The sequence below is a fragment of the Rhinoderma darwinii genome, chromosome 11, assembly GCF_050947455.1.
Source record: "Rhinoderma darwinii isolate aRhiDar2 chromosome 11, aRhiDar2.hap1, whole genome shotgun sequence".
Lineage (NCBI taxonomy): Eukaryota > Metazoa > Chordata > Amphibia > Anura > Rhinodermatidae > Rhinoderma > Rhinoderma darwinii.
In genome coordinates this window covers 14,290,165-14,314,912 of record NC_134697.1, presented here as the reverse complement: position 1 = coordinate 14,314,912, position 24,748 = coordinate 14,290,165, and the positions used below count along the sequence as shown (strand labels likewise).

The following is a 24,748-nucleotide window of genomic DNA, read 5'->3' as shown; positions in this document are numbered from 1 at the left end:
GCGAAGTGGCCCCTTCAAAGCAGCTGATCGGCAGGGGTGCCGAGTGTTGGACCCCCACCAATCAGGTATTAATGGCCTATTCTGAGGATAGGACATCAATGTTTTTTATAACTGGAAAACCCCTTTAAATGTTTTCTGGAAAACAGCAGACCCTTTTTTTTTCTAATTGTACATCCCCTTTAACCCAAAATCTGCTGCTGTACCTTGAGGTTAAGGCTACACGGCCACTTTGGTTGCACGACATGAAGGTCGCAATGCGTCATCGCAAGTAATGATTGTAAATTTGGTCGTGTTACGGCATACGACTTAATGTGACTAACACAACAATCGCAAAAAACCCAAACCTGTTGGATTTTTGGTCGCATATCACATGCAACTTCGCCCGCAACTGCGCCTCATTTGCGACTTATTACTGTTTCCTTTTTTGTTTGGGCGGCTTTTGGATGCCGCAAAGCCCAAATCGCATGCAACGCTCAACCAAATCGCACCCTAAAATGGACATGCGACCGCAAGCTGCAGAAAAATCACAAACCTTTTATGTCGCGCTGCTCGTGTTCTACTTGATGTCGCGTGACCAAGGTCGCCATGTAGCCCCGGCCTGCGTTCAAAACGTTTTGCATCAAGGGTCTAAATATCAGTTTGCTAATGTTTACAGCACTCTTGATGATCATAACAATAATTATAATTTGTTATTCATTGTAGAAGTTGTATGATTATCATTCATGAATCATGTTTTCCCATAGAATTTGATGGAGAGTCTGGATATTCTGCTGTGTGGGGAGGGCTCGGAAAGCCTGAAGTGTCTCTGTCTGAAGCTGCTTCTCTGCTTAGTCACTGTGAGTGATGTTAATACATAGATCTTGATGGTTTGGAACAAGCACAAAGTCTGGGAAAAGTTTTACTCCTTGGTTCAAGAAGGTGTATATAGGTCTTGTTATACACGTAAATATATAGCAGAAATCAATCTATCAAGGCAGTCACAAAACATTAGATTCTAAAAACTCTGTAGTGTAAAAGGGGTTTTCCGATCTTTAAAAATTGTATGCAGATGGTGTAACTGCAGTCACTTAATGTGCTGTCTGTAGCTGAACTGCCTCTGTAAGCCAGTCTTACATGCAGTCACTTGACTACTGCTGGTGTTTATCTCCTGCATATGTGATGTCCCATATACTGAACACGTGGTCATCTTCCCCCTCCCTATAGTGTACGGGACGTCAGACATCGCATGGCTCTGATCTCCCCTGCTCTGTCTTTGGAGGGATCATGTTTCACATGCTGGACAGCAGATAGTGCAGGGTATAACAGAAGAGTTGTGTCTCTGTAGCAGATAGTGCTGTAATTACTCACTATCTTACAATATACAATAGAGGGGCATGCAGACAACTGTGCATAAAGTAATGTCTGTCAGAGCAGTGAGGAATCATGGGAACTGTAGTCCTTTACATGTAATCCCACCCAGAGCGAGCCCTAGCAAACTGAAAACCGTGCTGCACAGAGGTGAGCAACATAACAAAAATGAAAAAAAATAACTTCTGAGCATTGGTGGCCTCACCAGGTGATTATTCAGACACGTACAGGTAGTATTCTGTGTTTTTCATTCGCTCCGAAAACCCCTTTAAGGAAGAGCTCCAGGCTAAACTGGTAAAGAAAAAATTCAGAAGGGGCTCAGGGTGCTATTGGCGGGGGTCCCAGTAATTGGCCGTTGCGGTAAGCATGTGTACGTATACAGCCACTTGCTTATGTGGGAAAACCCCTTTGATGACTTTTGCTGCCCTCCATGATGCTAATAACGATCCATGCGCAGAATATATAATATTACGTTTATTTTATGTTTCAGGTGACCGATAACATCAGCCAGAACACTATATTGGAATATGTAATGATCAATAGTATATTTGAAGCGATCTTACAGGTATGTGCCCCTATACGTTCGGTTTATGTGGACCGTGTCAATGCTGTTTGTATCTGCACTGTGCGGCATGTGGCAGAGCCCACAGCGGTTATCAGCGCATGATTCCGGAATGAGCGGTTTATTTATTGATCATTTTGACTGGATCTACCTCCCGGTCTAATGTCTCTGGTGCCTGGGCTACCTTTGAAGGATCCAGTAGGACAGAAACTTCCTATCCAATCCGTTTATCTCACCCTGAGATCCTCCAGTGGTGTCTAGCGGCTGCCGACTGACCTCTGTCCCGCCCTTCCCCCGTGCTCTATTGAAATAACCTGCATATCCACCCTATATCTGGACCCCCTTGTAATCACATATAGTGTAACATTGATCAATACACATCAGATATGTCAGTGGATCCTGATTTTTACAGGGACAGCGATCTCTTCTATCGATCGCCAGCCTTTGTCTAAATCGGAGACATAATAGTTTATTATTATACTTTACTACACATATTATATTACTATATTTTTTATACTGTGTTTGGTTTTCTTGTGTTTCAGATTCTGTCCCATCCTCCCAGCCGCAGGGAACACGGCCACGATGCTGTGGTATTGCTGGCACTTCTAGTGAACTACAGAAAATATGAAGTGAGTGTTCTTATGTGTTTTATAGAAGAACGTTTCTTCTATATAGGGGTTATAGGACCTTCTTCATAGGAGGCCAATGAACATATGGAGTGTGAAAGAAAACTGGAGGATACCCACATAAATATAGGGAGGAGATACAGGGACCAGCCATAACATTAAAACCACCTCCCTAATATTGTGTAGTTTCCCCTCTTGTCCCCAAAACATCTCCGACCCATCGAGACACGGACTCCACAAGACCTCTGAAGGTTCCTGTGGTATTTGGCACCAAGACGTTCGCAGCAGATCCTTTATATCCTGTACATTGTGAGGTGCGGCCTCCATGGATCGGACTTGTTTTTACAGCAAATCCCACAGATGATCGATCGGGTCGATATCTGGGGAATTTGGAGACAAGTCATCCCCTTCAACTATCTGTCATTTTCCTCAGACCATTCCTGAACAATTGCGATGCCCTGCGTATTCTGACACTTTTCTATCATAGCCGGCAGTAACTTTTTCAGCGATGATCATTGGGCGCTCGTGACCCGGTCACAGGTTGTCGTTCCCCGGAGCACTTTTGGTAGGTAATAAGCGCTGCATACCGGGATCACCCCACAAGACCGGACTTTTTGGAGAAGCTCTGACCCGGTCGTCTAGACCTCACAATTTAGTCCTTGTCACAGTCCCTCAGATCCTTACACTTGTCCATTTTACCGACTTCCAACATCAACTTCAAGAACTGCCTTGTCACTTGCCGTCTAATATCCCCCACCCCCCCATGTCAGGCGTCATTGTGAACATGTCATCAATGTTATTCACTTCACCTGTCAGTGGTTTCCTGTTATGGCTGGTCGGTGCACACATCGCGGTGTTACTCTCATCCGCCAAGTCAATAAGCGCTAGGCCACCATTCATCTACCAACGTACGGCCAGTGGTGGTACCCTTTATGTAACGGTGGATCCAATGAAACGTTATAAAGACAATTACTGATCCAGTGAGTCAGACATCCCCGCGTAATACTGGCACTTAATCCGTAAGTGAAATGGCCGGATCTCATTAGCCCCTTGGACAAGATTCCACCAGGTTTCGTTGGCGCTCTGGTCGTCTGCCAAACCCATTTTTTTACTGTAAGTGTCACCAGGATTCGGTTGCTTGGAGTTTTACACCTATTAAAAAAAACCTGTTGCAGTTTCACATCTTTTTACACTGATCATCGTAAATGATGTTTAGAAAAATTTTTGTATATTGTTTTCCAGAAAAATAAAATTGAAAAAATGGATGCACAAAAGACTAGAGGGTGGGAGAAAGGGATGTAATATGTTTTATTTTTGCGTCTTTTTGTATTTGTAATAATGATTTGTAAATAACTAGCATTTAAAAAAAAAAAAATAATTTTTTTTTTTAATATATTGTACAGGTTGTTTCGGTCATAAGGATACCAATTGTGTCTATTTTATGTCTTAGGACTTTAATGTTAAAAATGTTTTACTTTTTTTTAAACAAATTGTTCTTTTTTTTTAAATCAATGTTTTATCTGATTTTAAATAGATAAAAAAAAAAAAAAAATGACTTCCAGCTTCCATGTATCCTGTATAGATAGAGGCTGTATTGTACGGTCAAAGCTGCGGCTGTCGGTTCTCTCGCTGCAAGCTGGTCCTGCGTCCCTCTCTTCATAAACTTAGACACGCAGGCCCCGCTTTCAGCTGAGCCGTCAGTGCAGCTGACCTGACGGAATCGGCTTTGACAGAACAATACAGCTTCTATGTATACAGGAAACATAGAAGCTGTATCTTAAAAAGTCAAACTTTTTTTCTAATGAAAAATAATTTAAAAGTTGTTTAAAATCTGATAAAACATTGATTTATTAAGAAAAAAAATTGACTTCACGTTTTTAAATATGTTTCTTTGTCTTGATGTGGAAAGATTTCTGTCTATTTTTGATGAATGCAATGTCTATTATCTCCGCTCTGTAGTAATCCATTCCTCTGCTCCTTACCTTCCAGTCTGTGAACCCGTACATTGTCAAGTTGTCCATCGTGGATGATGAGGGGACTTTGAATGTAAGTACAATATTGGTGTCCTCTTAAAGGGGAACTAAACGTTTGAAAAACATTTTGACATGCCAGAAGTTTTGATCGGCGGGGGTCCAAGCACTGAGACCCCCACCGGTCGCTAAAACAAAGCTGCAGAAGCGATCAGTTGAGCGATGTGCCGCTTTGTTTCTGATCGACTTTCCTCGAAAAGCTGCGCGGGCAGTGTATGGACTCATAGACTTTCTATTGAGCCTGTACATCGCTCTGGGGAAGCCGATCAGAAACTAAGCGGCCCCATTCACCCGAGCGACTCTGCCACTTCATTGTAGAGATCGCTGGGGGTCTCCGTCCCTTGACCCCCCCCCCCCCCACCACTGATCAAAACTTCTGACATGTCACTATGACATTTGAAAAGTTTAGCTACCCTTTTAATCTTGTTGATTATTCCTTCACATAATTATATCCTATATTGTAGTAATACCATCTTGTTATTATTCTAGGGAATGGGACTGGTAATTGCCCGTGCGTTAATTGAATACAACACGTATGTACACAGAGCGGCACCGCGTTTTATCTGTCTGTATTGTTATGGCTCATGTCTTTATAGGAGGGTTGTGGAGTCACTAGATGTCTGCGCACATTGATGAGAGCGCAATGGTCTGCATTTAAGACGTCCATTAAACATGAGTCTGGAAATACTCGGAATGTATCACTCCGAGGGCTGCCACACCGTTGCGTGCGTCACCCATAGACCACCATTGGATAAATGCCACCATTGTATATCATATGGTATAAGTTTTTTTCTTTTTGCGGCGCCGGACTGCTTAGGAAAGCGCAGCATGCTGCAATACGTGGCCTGATGAGAGTCACAGCTTGTCGTGGGAGGATAATGAGCTTGTTAGAAAATCTTTAATATAAACATAATATTCCTAATTCATAGAAAACAGAAGGATGGCGTTCAACGTTCATGTCCCAGGAGTACAATGGGTTTTGACTGACCGGCTGATGTGCCGCAGATTGTTCTTATTGAGACATCGACCCATCTGTGATCGTCAAAAAAATTACCAGTCAGGCCCCTTTAAGAGCATCTACGGCCTGGACCATGCGGTGCCTCGCAGCCAATCAGACCGAGAGGAACATGCATTTGAATAGAGTGCGCACTTCAAAATGGCACCCCAAACCGGAGTTTAACACCCCATTTAGAATTTACTGTAGCGACCCCTGACGTGATTCAGAAAGATCGTCTCATAAATGCTGTTTCCTAAAGGGGTCGGTCTGGTAATCGTTTCCATTTTAAGCTTTTTTTGGTTCCTATTTAGGTTGATCTTTAGAAAGGAGTATATATGGAGTAGACGTTTCCATATGGAGTAGACGTTTCCATATGGAGTAGACGTTTCCATATGGAGTAGACGTTTCCATATGGAGTAGACGTTTCCATATGGAGTAGACGCTTCCATTTGGAGTAGACGCTTCCATATGGAGTAGACGCTTCCATATGGAGTAGACGCTTCCATATGGAGTAGACGCTTCCATATGGAGTAGACGCTTCCATATGGAGTAGACGCTTCCATATGGAGTAGACGCTTCCATATGGAGTAGACGCTTCCATATGGAGTAGACGCTTCCATATGGAGTAGACGCTTCCATATGGAGTAGACGCTTCCATATGGAGTAGACGCTTCCATATGGAGTAGACGCTTCCATATGGAGTAGACGCTTCCATATGGAGTAGACGCTTCCATATGGAGTAGACGCTTCCATATGGAGTAGACGCTTCCATATGGAGTAGACGCTTCCATATGGAGTAGACGCTTCCATATGGAGTAGACGCTTCCATATGGAGTAGACGCTTCCATATGGAGTAGACGCTTCCATATGGAGTAGACGCTTCCATATGGAGTAGACGCTTCCATATGGAGTAGACGCTTCCATATGGAGTAGACGCTTCCATATGGAGTAGACGCTTCCATATGGAGTAGACGCTTCCATATGGAGTAGACGCTTCCATATGGAGTAGACGCTTCCATATGGAGTAGACGCTTCCATATGGAGTAGACGCTTCCATATGGAGTAGACGCTTCCATATGGAGTAGACGCTTCCATATGGAGTAGACGCTTCCATATGGAGTAGACGCTTCCATATGGAGTAGACGCTTCCATATGGAGTAGACGCTTCCATATGGAGTAGACGCTTCCATATGGAGTAGACGCTTCCATATGGAGTAGACGCTTCCATATGGAGTAGACGCTTCCATATGGAGTAGACGCTTCCATATGGAGTCGACGCTTCCATATGGAGTAGACGCTTCCATATGGAGTCGACGCTTCCATATGGAGTCGACGCTTCCATATGGAGTCGACGCTTCCATATGGAGTCGACGCTTCCATATGGAGTCGACGTTTCCATATGGAGTCGACGTTTCCATATGGAGTCGACGTTTATATAGGCTGGTCAGACCTCTGATCCTTCGCTCGGACACATTATATTTAGTAATCTTACAATTATTTTCTCTCAGTCAATACCGGGACAAGGAGGAGGAGACCCAAACCGGCTTCTTCTCTGCCTTGACGAGTATGGTGAGTAACCTAAAAATCTACAAATGCAGCAGTTCACGGCCGGATAATGACAATCTTGGGGTGGGGGCAATTACAGACCATCACAGAGAGGAGAAGACTGGTAGGGCTGTATATACCTCTGCTGTCATATTCTGAACTGCGGTGATGACGTCATCACTCGCACTAATCTGGGGCGAGTTCTTCAACAAGCAGAGTCTTGATAGAATTGGGTACCTGACTTCTAGACACTTCATAACTAAAGCTTCTTCTTATATGGAGGATTCCACAGCTTAGATGAGCTTCATCTTAAAGGGGTATTACAGTTACAGCAAATAAAGGTTGCTCTTGGCATAATGAAAAGTTATACAGTTCTCTAATATACTTTCTGCATCAATTCTTAAAGGGACACTCCGGCCAAAACGAAACTTTCCCATGTGCTCCATTCTGGTGTTCCATGCGTCAGTCTCTCCCTTGTTCTTTATCTCTATATACCAGACTGTGACGGTTGCTTAGCAGCAGTGGGAATCTGACTCGTGACTACTTTCTCTTCTTGAGTCTATGGAGATCTATGTGTCACCCATCACAGGCTTCAGCAATTCCTGTACCCCACTAGTATTACATTGGGGGGACGGGACAGAAACTTCTATCATCAGAAATGGTATGGTCTGTAGCTGGTCATGTGATGCTGTGCTGAAGCATCATAGGATTGATAGCAAAGCAGAGAGGAAGAGAAAGCTGGGGAAACCTAAGAATCAAGATGGAGGCTTTTTCTAAGCGCAGACAAGGCAGCAGTTCAAAAAGTAAGTACAGTATATAGAAAAGAAGTGTAGTTCAGTATACAGCCAGGTGGGGGGTGCAGACATGGGAAGTTGTGTTATCACTGGAGGTCTTACTTAAAGGTTTGCGAGATCTCTGCTTGTTCTCCTTATATAATATCAGTCCTGGTCATGTGATGGACACAGGTGCACGACTTCTTACAAGGCACGGCTCTGATGCATGTACTGTGACAGGTTGAATCCACACAATGTTTGCAGTATCCTCTGGGCATGACAGCTGACAGCGCATATGTTCAGCATATCCATAGGCCCACAATCACTCGACAGAGTGTCATTTTGGCCTCCATTGGGCTGGTATACGTTGATATACCTTCTTTTTTTTTTTTTTACTGTATGGCATGGCGCAGTCTGCTGCGCTATTCCATGCAGCGGCATTCCACAATAAAACGCGTGGTATACGTCTTTCTAATAGCTATTGGCGACAGATGACACTTAATTCCTATACAGTGGCATCAGTCAGGGGTGTACATGGGGGGAATACTCACAAAATATACCTCCAACAGTGTGATTAGACCCTAACTAGTCCTGCACCTTGGTGACAATCACATGACCAGGACAGGTTTTTATCCCTTGGGAGTAAACCATGAAGGTTCCTATTGAATGACAGCAAGCAGAGATGTTGAAAATGTGATGCAGAAAGTATACTGGAAAAAAAAGCGAGAAAATCTGAACTGCTTGCTTTTGGCTTTAAACGTGTCCAATTTAACAAGATTAGTTACGATGATGTTTCATGGGATCTGACCTGCAAACAGTCGTCCCAAATTCTAGTCTTATATTTCCACAGGAGCTATATCGGACTGACGGGGAGTTTAGAAGCAGCTGACCAAGTAATTCCCATATAATACAATGACCTGAGCAGTTGCAATTCTCTTTGTTTCCACAGGTAGGCAGTATGTTCATAGCAGATGCGGACGAAAAAATCTCTGTACAGTAAGTTTCCTTTGTGCTATTTAAGCAGTATATCACAACTTATTCCATATCCCTGCACACATCTGTTACCTGTGCAATTTGCGATCTACCGTCCTTTGAAACACACACACACACACACACACACACACACACACACACACACACACACACACACACACGCACGCGCTAGGGTCTCATAGAATACTATTTAACTTATCCGACCCCATTGGGGCTAAGCTGCAATACCAGACACGGCCAATAGGACAAGGGTGGCGCTGTTCCTGGACTTTTTTTTTTCTCATTCCATTCAGCCTGTTTTTATTTTACTCTCTGACTGCGGTTGTTTTGTCTTGAACAGAACCAATGAAGCCATTTTACTAGCACTTTATGAAGCCGTACATCTCAATAGGAACTTCATCACTGTCCTGGCACAGGTCAGTCTATAATACATCCTCATTGGCTTTTAAAATATTACTGTGTATTACATGGCTACGGGACAAATATATTTATGAGGCAGTATCATGTTTATTTATGTGCAGCGTGCTGAAGTCGGGGACTGTTGTGGTGCACTTATAATGGACAGTCCAAGCCTATAAGGAGAAAAAATATATTTTGAAGGGCATTTTCAACATTGCAACCAAACTTTTAATGGCAAAAGTCACCTACCGTCTACAGCGCCTATGCAGACCTTTGTGTCTCCATGGTTACAGACTACAAACAAACCCTGTGTGTAGTCTGAGCCGGCAGTCATGTGTTACTGCGCTCCCTCCTTCCACTCTAAGGGTATGTTCACACGCTGAGAGGCAGTTACGTGTGAAAAGACAGACTGTTAACAGCTGCCTCGTTTCACACGTAAATGCTCCTCCTCGTAATTTGCGAGCCGTCTGAGACGCTCGTAAACCTTGAGCTGCTCTTCATTGATTTCAATGAAGAACGGCTCAAATTTCGTGGCAAAGAAGTGTCCTGCATATAATGTATATAAGTGTCCCGCATATAATGTATATAAGTGTCCCGCATATAATGTATATAAGTGTCCTGCATATAATGTATATAAGTGTCCCGCATATAATGTATATAAGTGTCCCGCATATAATGTATATAAGTGTCCTGCATATAATGTATATAAGTGTCCCGCATATAATGCATATAAGTGTCCTGCATATAATGTATATAAGTGTCCCGCATATAATGTATATAAGTGTCCCGCATATAATGTATATAAGTGTCCCGCATATAATGTATATAAGTGCCCCGCATATAATGTATATAAGTGTCCCGCATATAATGTATATAAGTGTCCCGCATATAATGTATATAAGTGTCCCGCATATAATGTATATAAGTGTCCCGCATATAATGTATATAAGTGTCCTGCATATAATGTATATAAGTGTCCCGCATATAATGCATATAAGTGTCCCGCATATAATGCATATAAGTGTCCCGCATATAATGTATATAAGTGTCCCGCATATAATGTATATAAGTGTCCCGCATATAATGTATATAAGTGTCCCGCATATAATGTATATAAGTGTCCCGCATATAATGTATATAAGTGTCCTGCATATAATGTATATAAGTGTCCTGCATATAATGTATATAAGTGTCCCGCATATAATGTATATAAGTGTCCCGCATATAATGTATATAAGTGTCCCGCATATAATGTATAGAAGTGTCCCGCATGTAATGTATATAAGTGTCCCGCATATAATGTATATAAGTGTCCCGCATATAATGTATATAAGTGTCCCGCATATAATGTATATAAGTGTCCTGCATATAATGTATATAAGTGTCCTGCATATAATGTATATAAGTGTCCTGCATATAATGTATATAAGTGTCCCGCATATAATGCATATAAGTGTCCTGCATATAATGTATATAAGTGTCCCGCATATAATGTATATAAGTGTCCCGCATATAATGTATATAAGTGCCCCGCATATAATGTATATAAGTGTCCTGCATATAATGTATATAAGTGTCCCGCATATAATGTATATAAGTGTCCCGCATATAATGTATATAAGTGTCCTGCATATAATGTATATAAGTGTCCCGCATATAATGTATATAAGTGTCCTGCATATAATGTATATAAGTGTCCCGCATATAATGCATATAAGTGTCCTGCATATAATGTATATAAGTGTCCCGCATATAATGTATATAAGTGTCCCGCATATAATGTATATAAGTGTCCCGCATATAATGTATATAAGTGTCCCGCATATAATGTATATAAGTGTCCCGCATATAATGTATATAAGTGTCCTGCATATAATGTATATAAGTGTCCTGCATATAATGTATATAAGTGTCCCGCATATAATGTATATAAGTGTCCTGCATATAATGTATATAAGTGTCCCGCATATAATGTATAGAAGTGTCCCGCATGTAATGTATATAAGTGTCCTGCATATAATGTATATAAGTGTCCCGCATATAATGTATATAAGTGTCCTGCATATAATGTATATAAGTGTCCCGCATATAATGCATATAAGTGTCCTGCATATAATGTATATAAGTGTCCCGCATATAATGTATATAAGTGTCCCGCATATAATGTATATAAGTGTCCTGCACTTCTTTGCCGAGGCAGTCCATTTACGCGTCGTCGTTTGACAGCTGTCAAACGACGACGCGTAAATTACAGGTCGTCTGCACAGTACGTCGGCAAACCCATTCAAATGAATGGGCAGATGTTTGCCGACGTATTGCAGCCCTATTTTCAGACGTAAAACGAGGCATAATACGCCTCGTATACGTCTGAAATTTGGCCGTGTGAACATACCCTAACTGTCTGTACATTGATGAGCAGACAGAGAGGAGGCCGTGATAACCGGATCAGACTACACAAAAGGGTTGTAGTCTAATTGTGGACACACAGAGCTGCATACACAAAACGGCATGTGATTTTTTTAATCAAGACTAAACCCTAGCTTATTTAAAGGAACGAAGTGTTATCGATCCTGATAATAGGTCATGAAATATCCATTAAAGGGACACTATCTCATAAATATATATATACTATGGATATGCGGTATGTATTTATGATTATTTCTTTAACGTGTCCCCCTTTTTGACTTGTACTTAGAGTCATCCTGAGATGGGGTTAGTTACGGTACCAACCACCCCTCTCCCAACTACACCCACGACCCCGCTGGGTACAACGTCTCCTTCCTCAGATGGTATAGTAGGCATTTATATCCTGCCCTGCCTTTTATATACGGTCATTTTTAAATCTATGTGGATGAAATAATATTTGTTGTCCCGCAGTCATCGGTCCGGTGGAGCTGCCCCTTGATGCTGATGTCCAGTCGAGTAATCTGCTCATTACCTTCCTGAAATACAGCTCCATTGTGATGCAAGATACAAAAGGTAAATGATGGGAATCTACATATGATGCCGCTTATCTCTTGGAGGGGAGCAAAAGGCTTGGACAGGAAAAATCCATCCAGTAAGATCCATGTTTTCTCTAACATCGGGGGAGCATTATGTCTATGGTCATCTATACAATTCTGAGTGCCAGGTAATGCTTCATTTGAGGACTTGCTGACCACTAACCACAGTGATTAAAAAACAATCACCAGGGACTTCAGCAGCGGTCCCCGTCCACCCGTACGGTTAGTCACCTGACCTCTTCTGACGCTGACTGAACACATTAGAGAAATGTCACACAATTCTGCGGATTTTGGCAGGTCACTTTCCTACGTGTATCATGGTAGAACGGCCAATTACTGCATGCCTGATCCTATGTTTCACCTGGAGATCAGAGGTGTCTGACAGCCGCTGATCCCCCATCTCTATCAAGCTATAGCTGTGCTGACACTTGTCTTAATGGGGTTTTCTGGGCTTTTCATTTAAAGAGGCTCTGTCACCACATTATTAGTGCCCTGTCTCCTACATAAGGAGATCGGCGCTGTAATGTAGGTGACCGTAATGCTTTTTATTTAGAAAAACGATTTATTTTCACCACTTTATTAGCGATTTTAGATTTATGCTAATGAGTTGCTTAATGGCCAAGTGGGCGTGTTTTTACTTTAGACCAAGTGGGCGTTGTACAGAGGAGTGCATGAGGCTAACCAATCATACACTTCTCCCCATTCTTTTAGGCAGCGCATAGGGATCCTTTTAGATCACTATGTGCTGTCTTATACTAACACATTAACGATACTGAAGTGTTTAGACAGTGAATAGACATTCCCCGGGATGTCTATTCACAATCTCTGCACTTTGTTACTGTTTCTGTGGTACTTACAGCAGAGGAAGCGTGATCTCATTGTAACCTGTCATTTACAGCGTAATCCCGCGAGATTACGTTTGCTCTGCTGTAACTACCATAGAAACAGTAACGAAGTGCCGGGATTGTGAATAGACATCCCGTGGAATGTCTATTCACTGCCTAAACACTTCAGTATCGTTAATGTGTTAGTATAAGACAGCACATAGTGATCTAAAAGGATCCCTATGCGCTGCCTAAAAGAATGGGGAGAAGTGTATGAAGCTGATTGGTCACTGATTGGTCAGCCTCATACACTCCTCTGTACAACGCCCACTTGGTCAATAGTAAAACATGCACAGTTGTCCATTGAGCAACTCATTAGCATAAAGCTAAAATCGCTAATAAAGTGGTGAAAATAGATTGTTTTTTTTAAAAATAAAAAGCATTACTGTCACCTACATTACAGCGCCCATCTCCTTATGTAGGAGACAGGGCACTTATAATGTGGTGACAGTTTCTTTAACGCCATCATTATATGATCGGTGAAGGTCTAACCCCCACCAATTGCCGTCTGTTGTTCCACACGGGCCATCAGCTATTGCTTACACTGGTCATATTATTCTCACTACCGTCCTGCATACCGTATCGATCTCTATTTTTGTTTCATTTGTCTCTGCCAGGGACTACAATCCTAGGGAATCCCCTTACGCAGACTTTGGCCCTGGGAAATCTCCCGGACAGTGATGTCAGGAGCTTCCCCAGGGCCGACGTCCACGGGTAGAGTGCGTCCAATATTCTGCCAGAGGACTCCGGCGTTGGGATTATCCTGACGTTAACTGAACTTCCCAATGTAGACGTCTAATGTATACCTGCGACCTGTCACCCAGAGGCTCTAATGTTAAAAAAACAAATACCATGCAGTAGTTTTGTGGGATCCTTCAGAATAGAATAGCTGATAAATACCTTCCCAATGGAGACCTAAAGGACGATCTTTCCTTCTGCGTCGGGCTAATGGCGCTCTATTAACACATTTATCGTGTACGTACATGATGAACGTAGGGCGTAAAGGGGGGGCCTCCGATGGGATCTCGTACTCAGTCATGTCTTATGTGTTGTAGATGAACATCGGCTTCATAGCGGCAAGCTCTGTCTAATCATCTTAACCTGTATTGCTGAGGTAAGTCAGATTTTAGCCTTCTTTGAGTTACATCCTGTATTATACTCCAGAGCTGCATTCATAATTCTGCTGGTTGGTTTTGGAAACCGTCAACACTGTGTTGGCAGACACACCCCTAATACGTTAGTCAATCTCTCCTATAATAGTTCTCTTTGCTGCACGGTTTGCTGTAGGTTTCTGTCCGGTCTGGGTATGGATTAGGCTGCAGTGACTTTTTCCCCACATTTACTAAAACTAGCGGCTCTTTCGCCGGTCTTAGTAAAGGAGATAGTTGTCTTAATTTGTGCTAAATTTCTAAAAAGGCGCAAACCTCCTAATCCATTTGGCGCATTTTCGGCTATTTAATTAATTTGACGTAAAGTGTCTCCTTGGAAACCCAGCGCACTTTACACATCACTTTCAAAATTGGCGAGTGATGAAAAGCCCCAATTTTTTGCACAAATTTATCGCATGTCACCATTCGCAATATATTCTTGGCCCAGTTTACACCAAAACCTGGTGTAAGCTGCTTAGTAAATTTGAGCCGTAATGTCACACGCCTGCGATGTCAAATTGCTGCAGTCCTCAATGACGTGATTGATGGTTCTTGGCGAGCTTAAACACAGGACGCACATGTTGTATTGTAAGGGTCTATTTATGCGATGCGGTGAAATCTTGGTCTTTGCCATTAAATTTCCCCTCAATTTTGTGAAAAACTAGATTTGGCCGCACCCTGTGAATGGACCCTTAGGCCCTATTCACACAAGCGTGTCCGTTTTGCGCACATTACAGTTCCGTGTGAAATCCATGTACAGTGCGCGCCTGCGTTTTTGACGCACGTATGTCGCCTCTTATTTATTTTTAGTTTTTTTTTTTACGTCGGGACAAAAAACTCAAGGTGTTTTTTCTTTTTCTCATTTATTTAGCAACTGTTGCGTGAATCACAGACAGCACACGGATGACGTCCGTGTGCTGTCCGTGATATTCACACACCCATTGACTTCAATGGGTGCGTGATGCGTGCAAAAAATGCACGCAAAAGAACAGGACATGCAGTGAGTTTCACGCGTCGGACGCACGCTGCATGAAAAACACAATGTCTGAATGGCCCCTTTGAATTGCATAGGTCCGTGTGACGTCCATTGTTTTAAAGCGCGTAACCTGGACGTGAAATACGCTCATGTGAATAAGGCCTTAGGCTACATTCAGAAGAGCGTGTCCAATTTGTGGGTGTAAAAAAGGCAACATATTCCTATATTTCATGTCCGTGTGCGTTGCGTATTGGCATCAGTGTGGCATGCGTTTTTCACATCTGTGCAAGCAATTAATTTTTTTCTCTCTGCTTTTCTTTAGTAATTGATGTGTGAAACACGGACAGCACACATATGTCGTTCGTGTGCTGTCCGTGGTCTTCACGTGCCTATAGACTTCAATGGGCGACTAGGTGCGCAAAACGCACCAATATAGGACATGCAGTGAGTTTCACGCAACGGACTCTCGCTGCGTCAAAACTCACGCATGTGTGAATGGCCCCATTGAAATGAATGTGACCGTGTGCTGTCAGTTATTTTGACGCACAGCACACAGACGAGGTACACGCTGGTCTGAATGAGCCCTTATAGATTAACATTCACACGTTTTGTGTCCGCACAGGACCAGTATGCCAACTCCTTCCTACATGACGACAACATGAACTTCCGTGTGAACCTCCACAGGATGGTGAGTGTGTTCACTTTAGAACTGGAAATCAATGAAAATTAGATAAAATGTACAAAATATCACTGAAAAGGGCCGCACTTGGTGATACAAGGGCAGGTTATATACTAGTTCCCAGCAGGATGCAGACCAGCTACAATGGAGGAAGTAGCACCGGTGCAAAATACTGATCCACTCACACCGACCCTTCAGGAGGGGGTGGCTGCTTAGTATGATCATTGCACACAGATAAGGTTTATATAAGGTGCCAGTTACATGTAGTTCAGCATGCTGGCTAGCATCCTATTGGCTTATACAGACAAGAAATGTTACCATGAACACAGCTGTATTGGGACTAGGGACAGTTTTCCTAAATATAGAATGTTTTAAAGGGATAGTCCGCCTTCACAACCAATTTTAGTTTTTTATTATTGCTTTAATGCATCTTAAATAAAACGGAATCAACGTTGCAAATAGTGACTTGTGTCGCTATGGTAACAGACTACAAATAAACCCTGTGTTGTCTGATCCTGAAGTCATATTGCAACACATTTCTTCTTCTTCTCCTCCTCCTCCTCCCTCCTCCAATATGAACTCGTTGAAAATGGTGCTGGCATTGAAGCATAAGCAAAGAATGAGTGGGGCAGGCATTGAGGAGGCTGTGGACCAATAGGATGCCTCAAACCCAAGTGTATGTCAGAAGTCCCGGGTTTGAGGCATCCTATTGGTCCACAGCCTCCTCAATACCCACCCCGTTCAATTATTTTCTTACGCCTCAATGCCCGCCCCATTTTCTTCGCGTTCATGCTATTCCTCAGTGCTCGTGCGCTGCCTGTACCGAAAATTTTAGTGTCCCTGGAAAACCCCTTTAAGTAAATTCCAGGTAGTTGAAACTGAGATTTCTAATCGAATAGACAGATTTTCTTCGGGTTCCTCTGAGAACTGCAGAACAAACTGTGTTAGGGCGAATTTACACGAACGTGTGCGTTTTGCTCGCGGAAAAGGCACTTGACAGCACCGTGTGTCAGCCCCGTATGATGCGTGGCTTCGTGATTTTCGCGCAGCCGCCATTATTATGACACTCTGTTTGTATGTTTGTAAACAGAAAAGCACGTGGTGCTTTTCTGTTTACATTCATAGTTTTACTGCTGTTGCGCCAATCACGCGCGTCACACGGAGGTACCACCGTGTGGCATGCGTGATTTTCACGCACCCATTGACTTCAATGGGTGCGTGATGCGCGAAAAACGCCGAAACAAAGGACCTGTCATGAGTTTTACACAGCGGACTCACGCTTGCCAAAAATTACTGACAGTCTGCACGCCCCCATAGACTGGCATAGGTCCATGCGACGCGTGTGAAAGGCACGTTCGTGTAAATCCGCCCTTAATCCTGAGGTCATATCTGATTCTTCTGGAGGCCGCACCAGACTGAACATTTCTCAGCGCTGACTTTCTGATGGATCTCTCAAGGTTCACTTTCCATTTCTTGTTCTCCAAATCTTTGCAGCCCATGAGGCATCGGAAAAAAGCAGCAGACAAGAACATACCCTGCCGACCGCTGGTGTGCGCTGTGCTAGGTGAGCGACTTCATTCTCCGTCTTCTGTATTCTCTCAATATCTGATTTAAACTTCTAAAATTCCATGTCCCCCCCCCCCCCCCCCCATGTGCACGGTGGGATTTTAGAATTGTAATTATCCCTGAGATTTATTATCTATTTATAAAAATCCAAGATAAGTGAGAAATATGTAATCCTCATGTGAACGCAGCAGGACCAATATGGGAGACCTGTGTATGTAATGGGGCTATTTTGGGGTCACACACTTGGCTCATCCTCTTTTCTTTTCTTATAGATCTGATGGTGGAATTTATAGTCACCCACATGATGAAGGAGTTTCCTATGGACTTGTATGTGTAAGTTTCTCACACACAATGGATGTCACGCAGGCGGTTCATCACCAGGGAGGCCGGCCATACAAAGTGTCTGTTGAATAACAAAACCCTTGTCAGTATAGATTAAAAAAAAAAAAAAATTATGTCCAGAACAATGGCAAACTGACACTTAGGGTCCTGGAACGACGCAACCCTAACTCTCCCGTAAGGATGTAGTTTTAACCCTGACACTTGGGCTCCCGGAACGGTGTAACCCTGACACTTGGGGTCATGGCACTATTAGGGTATGTGCACACACACTAATTACGTCCGTAATTGACGGACGTATTTCGGCCGCAAGTACCGGACCGAACACACTGCAGGGAGCCGGGCTCCTATCATCATAGTTATGTACGATGCTAGGAGTCCCTGCCTCTCTGCAGGACAACTGTCCCGTACTGTAATCATGTTTTCAGTACGGGACAGTAGTTCCACGGAGAGGCAGGGACTCCTGGCGTCGTACATAAGTATGATGCTAGGAGCCCGGCTCCCTGCACGGTGTTCGGTCCAGGACTTGCGGCCGAAATACGTCCGTCAATTACGGACGTAATTAGTGTGTGTGCACATACCCTTACACTGATTGACTTGCTTAACTAAGTTTTTAGAATTTATTTTAAGTGAACCTCTGGCCAAAAACTCCACTTAACAAGTTCCAAGATCACACACCCTTCTACTGTTGGGGATGATTATTTGGCCAGTTGTCATGAGCCACACGGGAGCGACTTTTGCCAATGGAGCTTGTTACACAGTTACATAGTTTGTACGGTTGAAAAAAGACACAAGTTCAACCAAGGGATGGGAAAGGGGAAGTAAAAAATTTCTGCACATAGGAGCTAATATTATTTTGTTCTAGTCTGATAGGGGATAGCGAGAGATCACAAAATCGGCAGCAACAGGAATAATAATAATAATAATGATGATGATGGATGTAGAGTGCCAAGACTGAATGGGAACCTGTCGCCAGCTTTTCACCTATTAAACCAGCAATACCTGGTGGATGTGGGTCAAAAATCATTTTCTAAGTCGGCTCTGTAGCTTTAGTATTCAGTTTTTTGTTTTTTTTTTGTGTTCCCGCTCCGTATGTTAATGAGCAGAAGTCATATCTTCATTCCTCAAGCCTTTCCATGTTAACCCCGCCTCCTTACTTTTGATTGACAGCTCCTCGCCTCCCCCCAGCACACACGAAAACCTGTGCTTGCACATCGATGTTCTGGTGCGCGCGTTCAACTGGACACCCTAGCGCGCACGCGCAGTAACTTAGATTTGAGGCCCAGTTGAAGCAGGGAAGGGTGTCGGACAATACATGATGGGCGCATGCGCTCTATCTCAGACAATATTTCGTCATATAGGGCGGGCCAGTTTTCCGCGGTGGGCGGGCATAAGAGGAAGAACAAACGAGACTGCCGGATTATTACCATAAAAGGCGCAAAATGTTTGACCGTTCTTTACGTTCAGAGGAGTATCGGAGAGGGGATAACGGCAATGAACTGTTGACCGCAGCGGCCAGCGAGGGGTGGGGGGAGTTCAACAGGTGAAATGCTGGTGACCGGTTCCCTTTAAGGCAAAAGCAGACTTTTCAGTATTTGCCCGGAGTTACTCTTTTAGGTGACCACTGATGTATATTAACCTATATGTGATCCTTTTATCGCTGTCTGAACAGCGATGTAGGTAAATAACCAGGATTGTGTTCTGTCATTGTAGACGTTGTATACAGATTATTCACAAACTCCTGTGTTACCAGAAGAAGTGCCGGGTGCGGCTGCATTATACCTGGAGGGAGCTGTGGGGAGGTACGTCCCATCCTAATGGGTGGATTACTCATATTTGGATTCTCAGGGATTCCTGGGACCTTTAGTCCGCCAGAAACTTGCCCATGAATCCCGATCGCTTCTCCGGCAGTTGATTCTCTTAACATCGACTCTTACCTCGTTTCTGTTCTTTGCAGCTCTGATAAATTTGTTGAAGTTCGTCATGTCCTACGAGACCGTTCTCCTGGCCAGACACAACATCTTCACTCTGGCGTTGATGGTGAGTATCGCTGTATACATGATATATACTCTGACGTCTCTGTGGCCGGTCAGGCTTGCATTCATTCTCCCATCTGGAATGTCCATCACCCTCATCATCCTCCATTACATCAATCCCGTCTCTGTAATTGTAATCTCTGACACATTGTAATACGTGGGGTTTCTTTAGGATTCTTCTTTGTCCTCGATTCTAAACGCTATATATATTTTTTTTTTTCTTTGCTTTTACAGGTGGTCAATCTTTTTAATATGTTTATCACCTACGGAGACACTTTCCTTCCAACCCCCAGCAGCTATGACGAGTTATATTATGAAATCATCCGCATGCATCAGATTTTTGACAACCTTTACTCTATGGGTAAGAACTGACATGGCGGTGACTAGAGTTCATAGGTCTCTGTTCCCATTGCGTTTAAGCCTATGATCGGGTTATGTGCCGGAAAAGCTCCTAGTGCGTACGCCATAAGTACCCATAGGACTGCATTCACCCGGCGGAAGCCAATAGGTTGTCCCTTTGGTATCCGTTAGGCCGGTACAACCGTTCAGAAAAGCATAATCTGTTCTGTTTAACATAGGCGGCTATAGGCGACGTACGCAACGGTTTGCCTTTACAGTGGTATACGTCACAGCTTTCCCTCGGAGGTATACGCCAGGAAATACTCCCAACGTAGTATACCTCCAAGGAGGGGCTCAATCGTAGTAGGAACAGAGCCCAACAAAGGCTGAAATCTTGAGTGAGTTCATCTCCCACATGATTTGGCCGGTATACGGTAAGATGGAAGGATTGTCCCTACTCCTTATCCCTGGACTCCAGCTGGATTATTACGTCCCAATTGCAATGTTCTTAGGATGTCATGGTTTTTGGCTCGGCTCGCTCTGTCACCCCATTGGTGCCCGGCAATGCGATCACAGAAAGCTGGTGGATTGCCATGGCAACCTGGGGGCCTAACAAAAGGCCCAGGCCTGCCAATGCTATATGCCTATTAGGCTGCGCCAAAGGTTTATTACTCGCAATAACGCTGTAGTATACTCAACGAGCTCTGCTGTTTCCGCACTCCCAAACACCTCGTCAGTCAGTGGCCAGAGAGTTAGAGAAGGTAGAACGGGGACCCCGTTGTAGAGATACGAGTGGGTCCCAGAGCTTGGACCTGCATCTATCGGACATTAATTTATATAGTAATTTACTTTTTTTTTTTTTTTTAGTGCTTCGTCTTTCTACCAATGCGGGACAGTGGAAGGAACCAGCCAGCAAAGTGACCCATGCGTTGGTCAATATCCGGTATGAGACCTGCGCTCGTGATCAGTCGCTGACCGTACAGCAGCAGCAGCTTTTATTGCTCTTGATTTGGGTTAAATTTAGAAAATCTCATCCACTATCAAGTTACTACTTCGGGAAGGTCACGTGGCCTTTTCCCTGTATTGGGCCAGGGCTTGCCTGTGATTTCAGTCGCACCGTTCCAGCCAAAATTGGGTTGCGCAATTAAAAATGAATGATGCCGCTGCTGCGTAACTTTTTCATTCTTGGCCCAAAATCTAGTAAAAGTGAATAGGAAATGTCAGGCAATCGGAGGAGGGCAATCTCTGCGCGTCTGTCGTACAGGCATTAGTTGCATGTAAAGTTCTACTCCATGCATTCCTATGGATGTGTCCATCTATTCCAGGCGTCATGTGTATTCGTTTATCTTAAAGGAGACATCCCCTCATATTTTGTTTTTAACCCATATTCTTCTTCTGATGCCACTATTGTCTGGAAATCATTTTCTACTCCTTGTGAGTGTGGGCCTGGTCGAGGGAATGGGTCTAATATACAATATGGGATTTCTGTGATTCTCCTGTCATGATAGAGTTGTGTATTAATATCAATTTCTGCTTTTATCCAGGGCCATTATAAATCACTTTAATCCAAAGATCGAGTCCTATGCTGCTGTGAATCACATCTCACAGTTATCGGAGGATCAGGTACGCTCCTTTTTATTTTCTAAGCGGGGGCGGAGTTAGTTATTGCTCAGGGGTGTGGACACGCGTGGTAATGTAATCGAGTTTGTAATCGTATAATGTATGTTTGGGTTTTAGTCCCCCCCCCACCCTTTAAACTTTGTGTGAACGACAGGTATTAGAAGTCGTACGCTCCAACTATGACACCCTGACCTTAAAACTTCAAGATGGACTCGATCAGTATGAACGATACTCTGAGCAGCATAAAGAAGCCACTTTCTTTAAGGAGCTGGTAAGTTTTCCAATGAATTTACATTATTAATATCCTCATCCTATAAGACTATTCCTAACTTTGGCCACCATATCCCACCCCTCATTTCACATAATCCGATATCCGATACTTTTTTTTCTTCCAGGCTCGATCAATTAGTATCAATGTGCGGAGAAATCTCGCCTTCAACACCCTGAGCCAAGAGACACTACTGAAAGAATTCTCCACCATCTCCTGAGACCTCCCAAGATGTGCAGCTACCAGGAGTAATGTTCATCATCCTGCACTAGGGGGCGACACTCGTGTTTATTTCTCCTTTAAAACATGGCCTGATTATTATGGACAGACAAGTATTGAAGTCAGCCCCTGTGCCAGCTCTGCGGAGGATGTGGAGAACAGCCGGGAGTCATCCGAAGAAAATCTAAAAAAAATGTTCCTTTTCTGTTTTTGAATTTTTACAATAAATATGAATCCCGTTCCGGAGCTTCAGATGGAGGGGCTGGAGGATTCCGCAGCACAATATGAAATTGGTTTCTCCCCTTTGGATTGTGATAAATAAAATATTCTGTTAACATCGTTAATTTCTGTGTATGTCCCACCTTAAAATGGAAAAAAATATTATTATTTTTTTTTTTAATGTATGTTAACTTTTGCCTTTATTAAGGCTGTATTCTCATTGGTTGTTATGTGAACCCTAATATGTCCCCTACCAGATTTTTGCTGTCCAAGATCAAAGGGGTTGTCTGCTTTGGACAATCTACTTGTAAGAACTGATCACAAAGTGTGTGGAAATCAGGCAGGAAGTGTTTAATTTCCCTGCAGCACCACCACAGGGGAAAGTAAGCATTACACTGCACCCAATTAAATGAATGGGTTGTCTCTGTTAAACAGGACAGGTCCTTTAGAGAGAGAGAGAGAGAATTTTCTTTGTAACCTCTCCCCACTAACTATGGCCAAGAGATAAGAATCCTGAACGGGGACCCCCTTATATTACCTTAGAATTCCCTAAAAGGCTGCATGGAAATGGGTTTCTAAACTGGGAAACCCCTTATAAGATCTGTAGTTAACCCCCACAAGGATTTAAAGAACACCAAAGAGAGAAACCTTGGGTCATGCCCCGCCCCCTCAGACTCTGACTACACTTATGACAAGTGCACAGTGTATCGGTTTTGTCCGGAGTGTTTCTTTAAATTAATCTTTTCAGGCCGTGTGCGTTTTATTTGAGGATGGAACTGTAATTGTTCTGAAGTTTGACAGTAGATAGAAGTGTAATAATCCAGTGTAGGGATCATCCCGATTACTGGCCTGAAGGCAGCAGTAAGTTAAGAACAGATCTACCAATCACAAGCCACGTACCTTGACTGGGCCTGCCAAATTCACTCGCTCCATTTATCTGGGTCAGATTGTACACAGATCTGGTTGCTTTGATCACAGATGTTGACCGTATGACGTCTTCCAGCTGCTCTTTTGCATATTTTTTATTTATTTGTGTTTTTATTTCGTTCTGTTTCTGAATGTTAGGATTTCTATTGTGATCGACGTTTCTTACTGCTTTGGGAGCGATGCTGTCTGGGGATGTGATGTTCTTCATTCAGGGTGAACAATGTTTATATAATGAACGTTCAAGAAAGATGGAAATAAAGCAGAATTTCTGTTTTAACTTATATTGACCAATGATCTTTATTATTATTATTATGCGGTGGTTTTATTATATTTATTACATCTTCCTTTGTTCTACCCACGTTCAATAGCAAAACAACATGTTATTTATGAAACCGATACAAACTGCGATGTAACGTGACGTGAGTCATTCATTTTCCGGTGTGCTGCCACCTACTCCAAATGGCCTGTCAATCAAATGACCTCACTTCCTGTCTCAGTGACCACGTTGTCTCTCGTCTACTGACGGACCTGACTGGTGGTCACAGATGGTAAATCACATGGACTCCTGGGACTTTCCACCCATAAAGACCGGAAAAGCAATAGAAGACGACTCCCGGTTCTGGGTTAAATTGGGAGGACGTGTTCTCAAACTGGGGGATGGAAAGAGGGTCTTGACGTCCTGGCACGTCCGTGCATGATGTGATCAGACTATTGGTTATGGGGAACGGTGATGCTTCGTTTTCCCGATGCGGCACTGAAGGGATATTGACCGCTTGCTCCTCAGGGACTCCGGTTCTTGAGTCTATAATGAGGATTTTTTTGCTTTGTCCAGAGGGGAATCATTCGTGTAGAGATGAGCAAATCCTTATAAATTCTGTTCTCCATTTATTCAACATAATGTAACCACTAATCTGTAACCTGGTGAATTGAGGGGGAGGCGGCATAAAGAAGAGAAATGCGTGTACCATGTCCAGCAAGTTCTCATGCCGCCATTTTCATAGATGTAGTGCAATCTGCGACATTCTTTGCCATATCCTAAACCAATAAATCCTATGACCGTATTGATAAATCTCCCCCAATATATATATATATTCGTCCCCAGCATCCGACTTCTAAATCTTGCTCACATAGGACACTGCTGTGGTGGTGAAGCGGAGATGTCGGCAGAGTTACGCCGCCCTGTGTGAGCGACGTATGTTGCGGTGAAGTGGCGCTGGGCATGGGGATATGAATCATAAGTGATAAAGTAGCAGG

General features: G+C 43.3%; 1 protein-coding gene across 2 annotated transcripts in view; it reads left to right on the top strand.

Moving 5' to 3' along the window:
* Positions 1-23,775, top strand: part of ARMH3 (armadillo like helical domain containing 3) — a 40,773-nt gene extending 16,998 nt beyond the window's left edge. For both annotated transcript variants that reach the window (XM_075843008.1, XM_075843009.1), the window contains exons 6-26: positions 744-836; positions 1,838-1,912; positions 2,452-2,538; positions 4,525-4,581; positions 5,055-5,098; positions 7,071-7,131; positions 8,830-8,876; positions 9,214-9,289; positions 11,968-12,061; positions 12,150-12,251; positions 14,214-14,272; positions 15,905-15,970; positions 17,456-17,525; positions 17,800-17,860; positions 19,580-19,668; positions 19,824-19,906; positions 20,137-20,263; positions 21,109-21,184; positions 21,786-21,864; positions 22,016-22,132; positions 22,257-23,775. In XM_075843008.1, the coding sequence (XP_075699123.1) occupies positions 744-836; positions 1,838-1,912; positions 2,452-2,538; positions 4,525-4,581; positions 5,055-5,098; positions 7,071-7,131; positions 8,830-8,876; positions 9,214-9,289; positions 11,968-12,061; positions 12,150-12,251; positions 14,214-14,272; positions 15,905-15,970; positions 17,456-17,525; positions 17,800-17,860; positions 19,580-19,668; positions 19,824-19,906; positions 20,137-20,263; positions 21,109-21,184; positions 21,786-21,864; positions 22,016-22,132; positions 22,257-22,349 (1,656 nt within the window). In that variant the 3' untranslated portion in view covers positions 22,350-23,775. The remainder of the gene's footprint in view (positions 1-743; positions 837-1,837; positions 1,913-2,451; positions 2,539-4,524; positions 4,582-5,054; positions 5,099-7,070; positions 7,132-8,829; positions 8,877-9,213; positions 9,290-11,967; positions 12,062-12,149; positions 12,252-14,213; positions 14,273-15,904; positions 15,971-17,455; positions 17,526-17,799; positions 17,861-19,579; positions 19,669-19,823; positions 19,907-20,136; positions 20,264-21,108; positions 21,185-21,785; positions 21,865-22,015; positions 22,133-22,256) is intronic.
* The last annotated feature ends 973 nt before the right edge of the window (positions 23,776-24,748 follow it).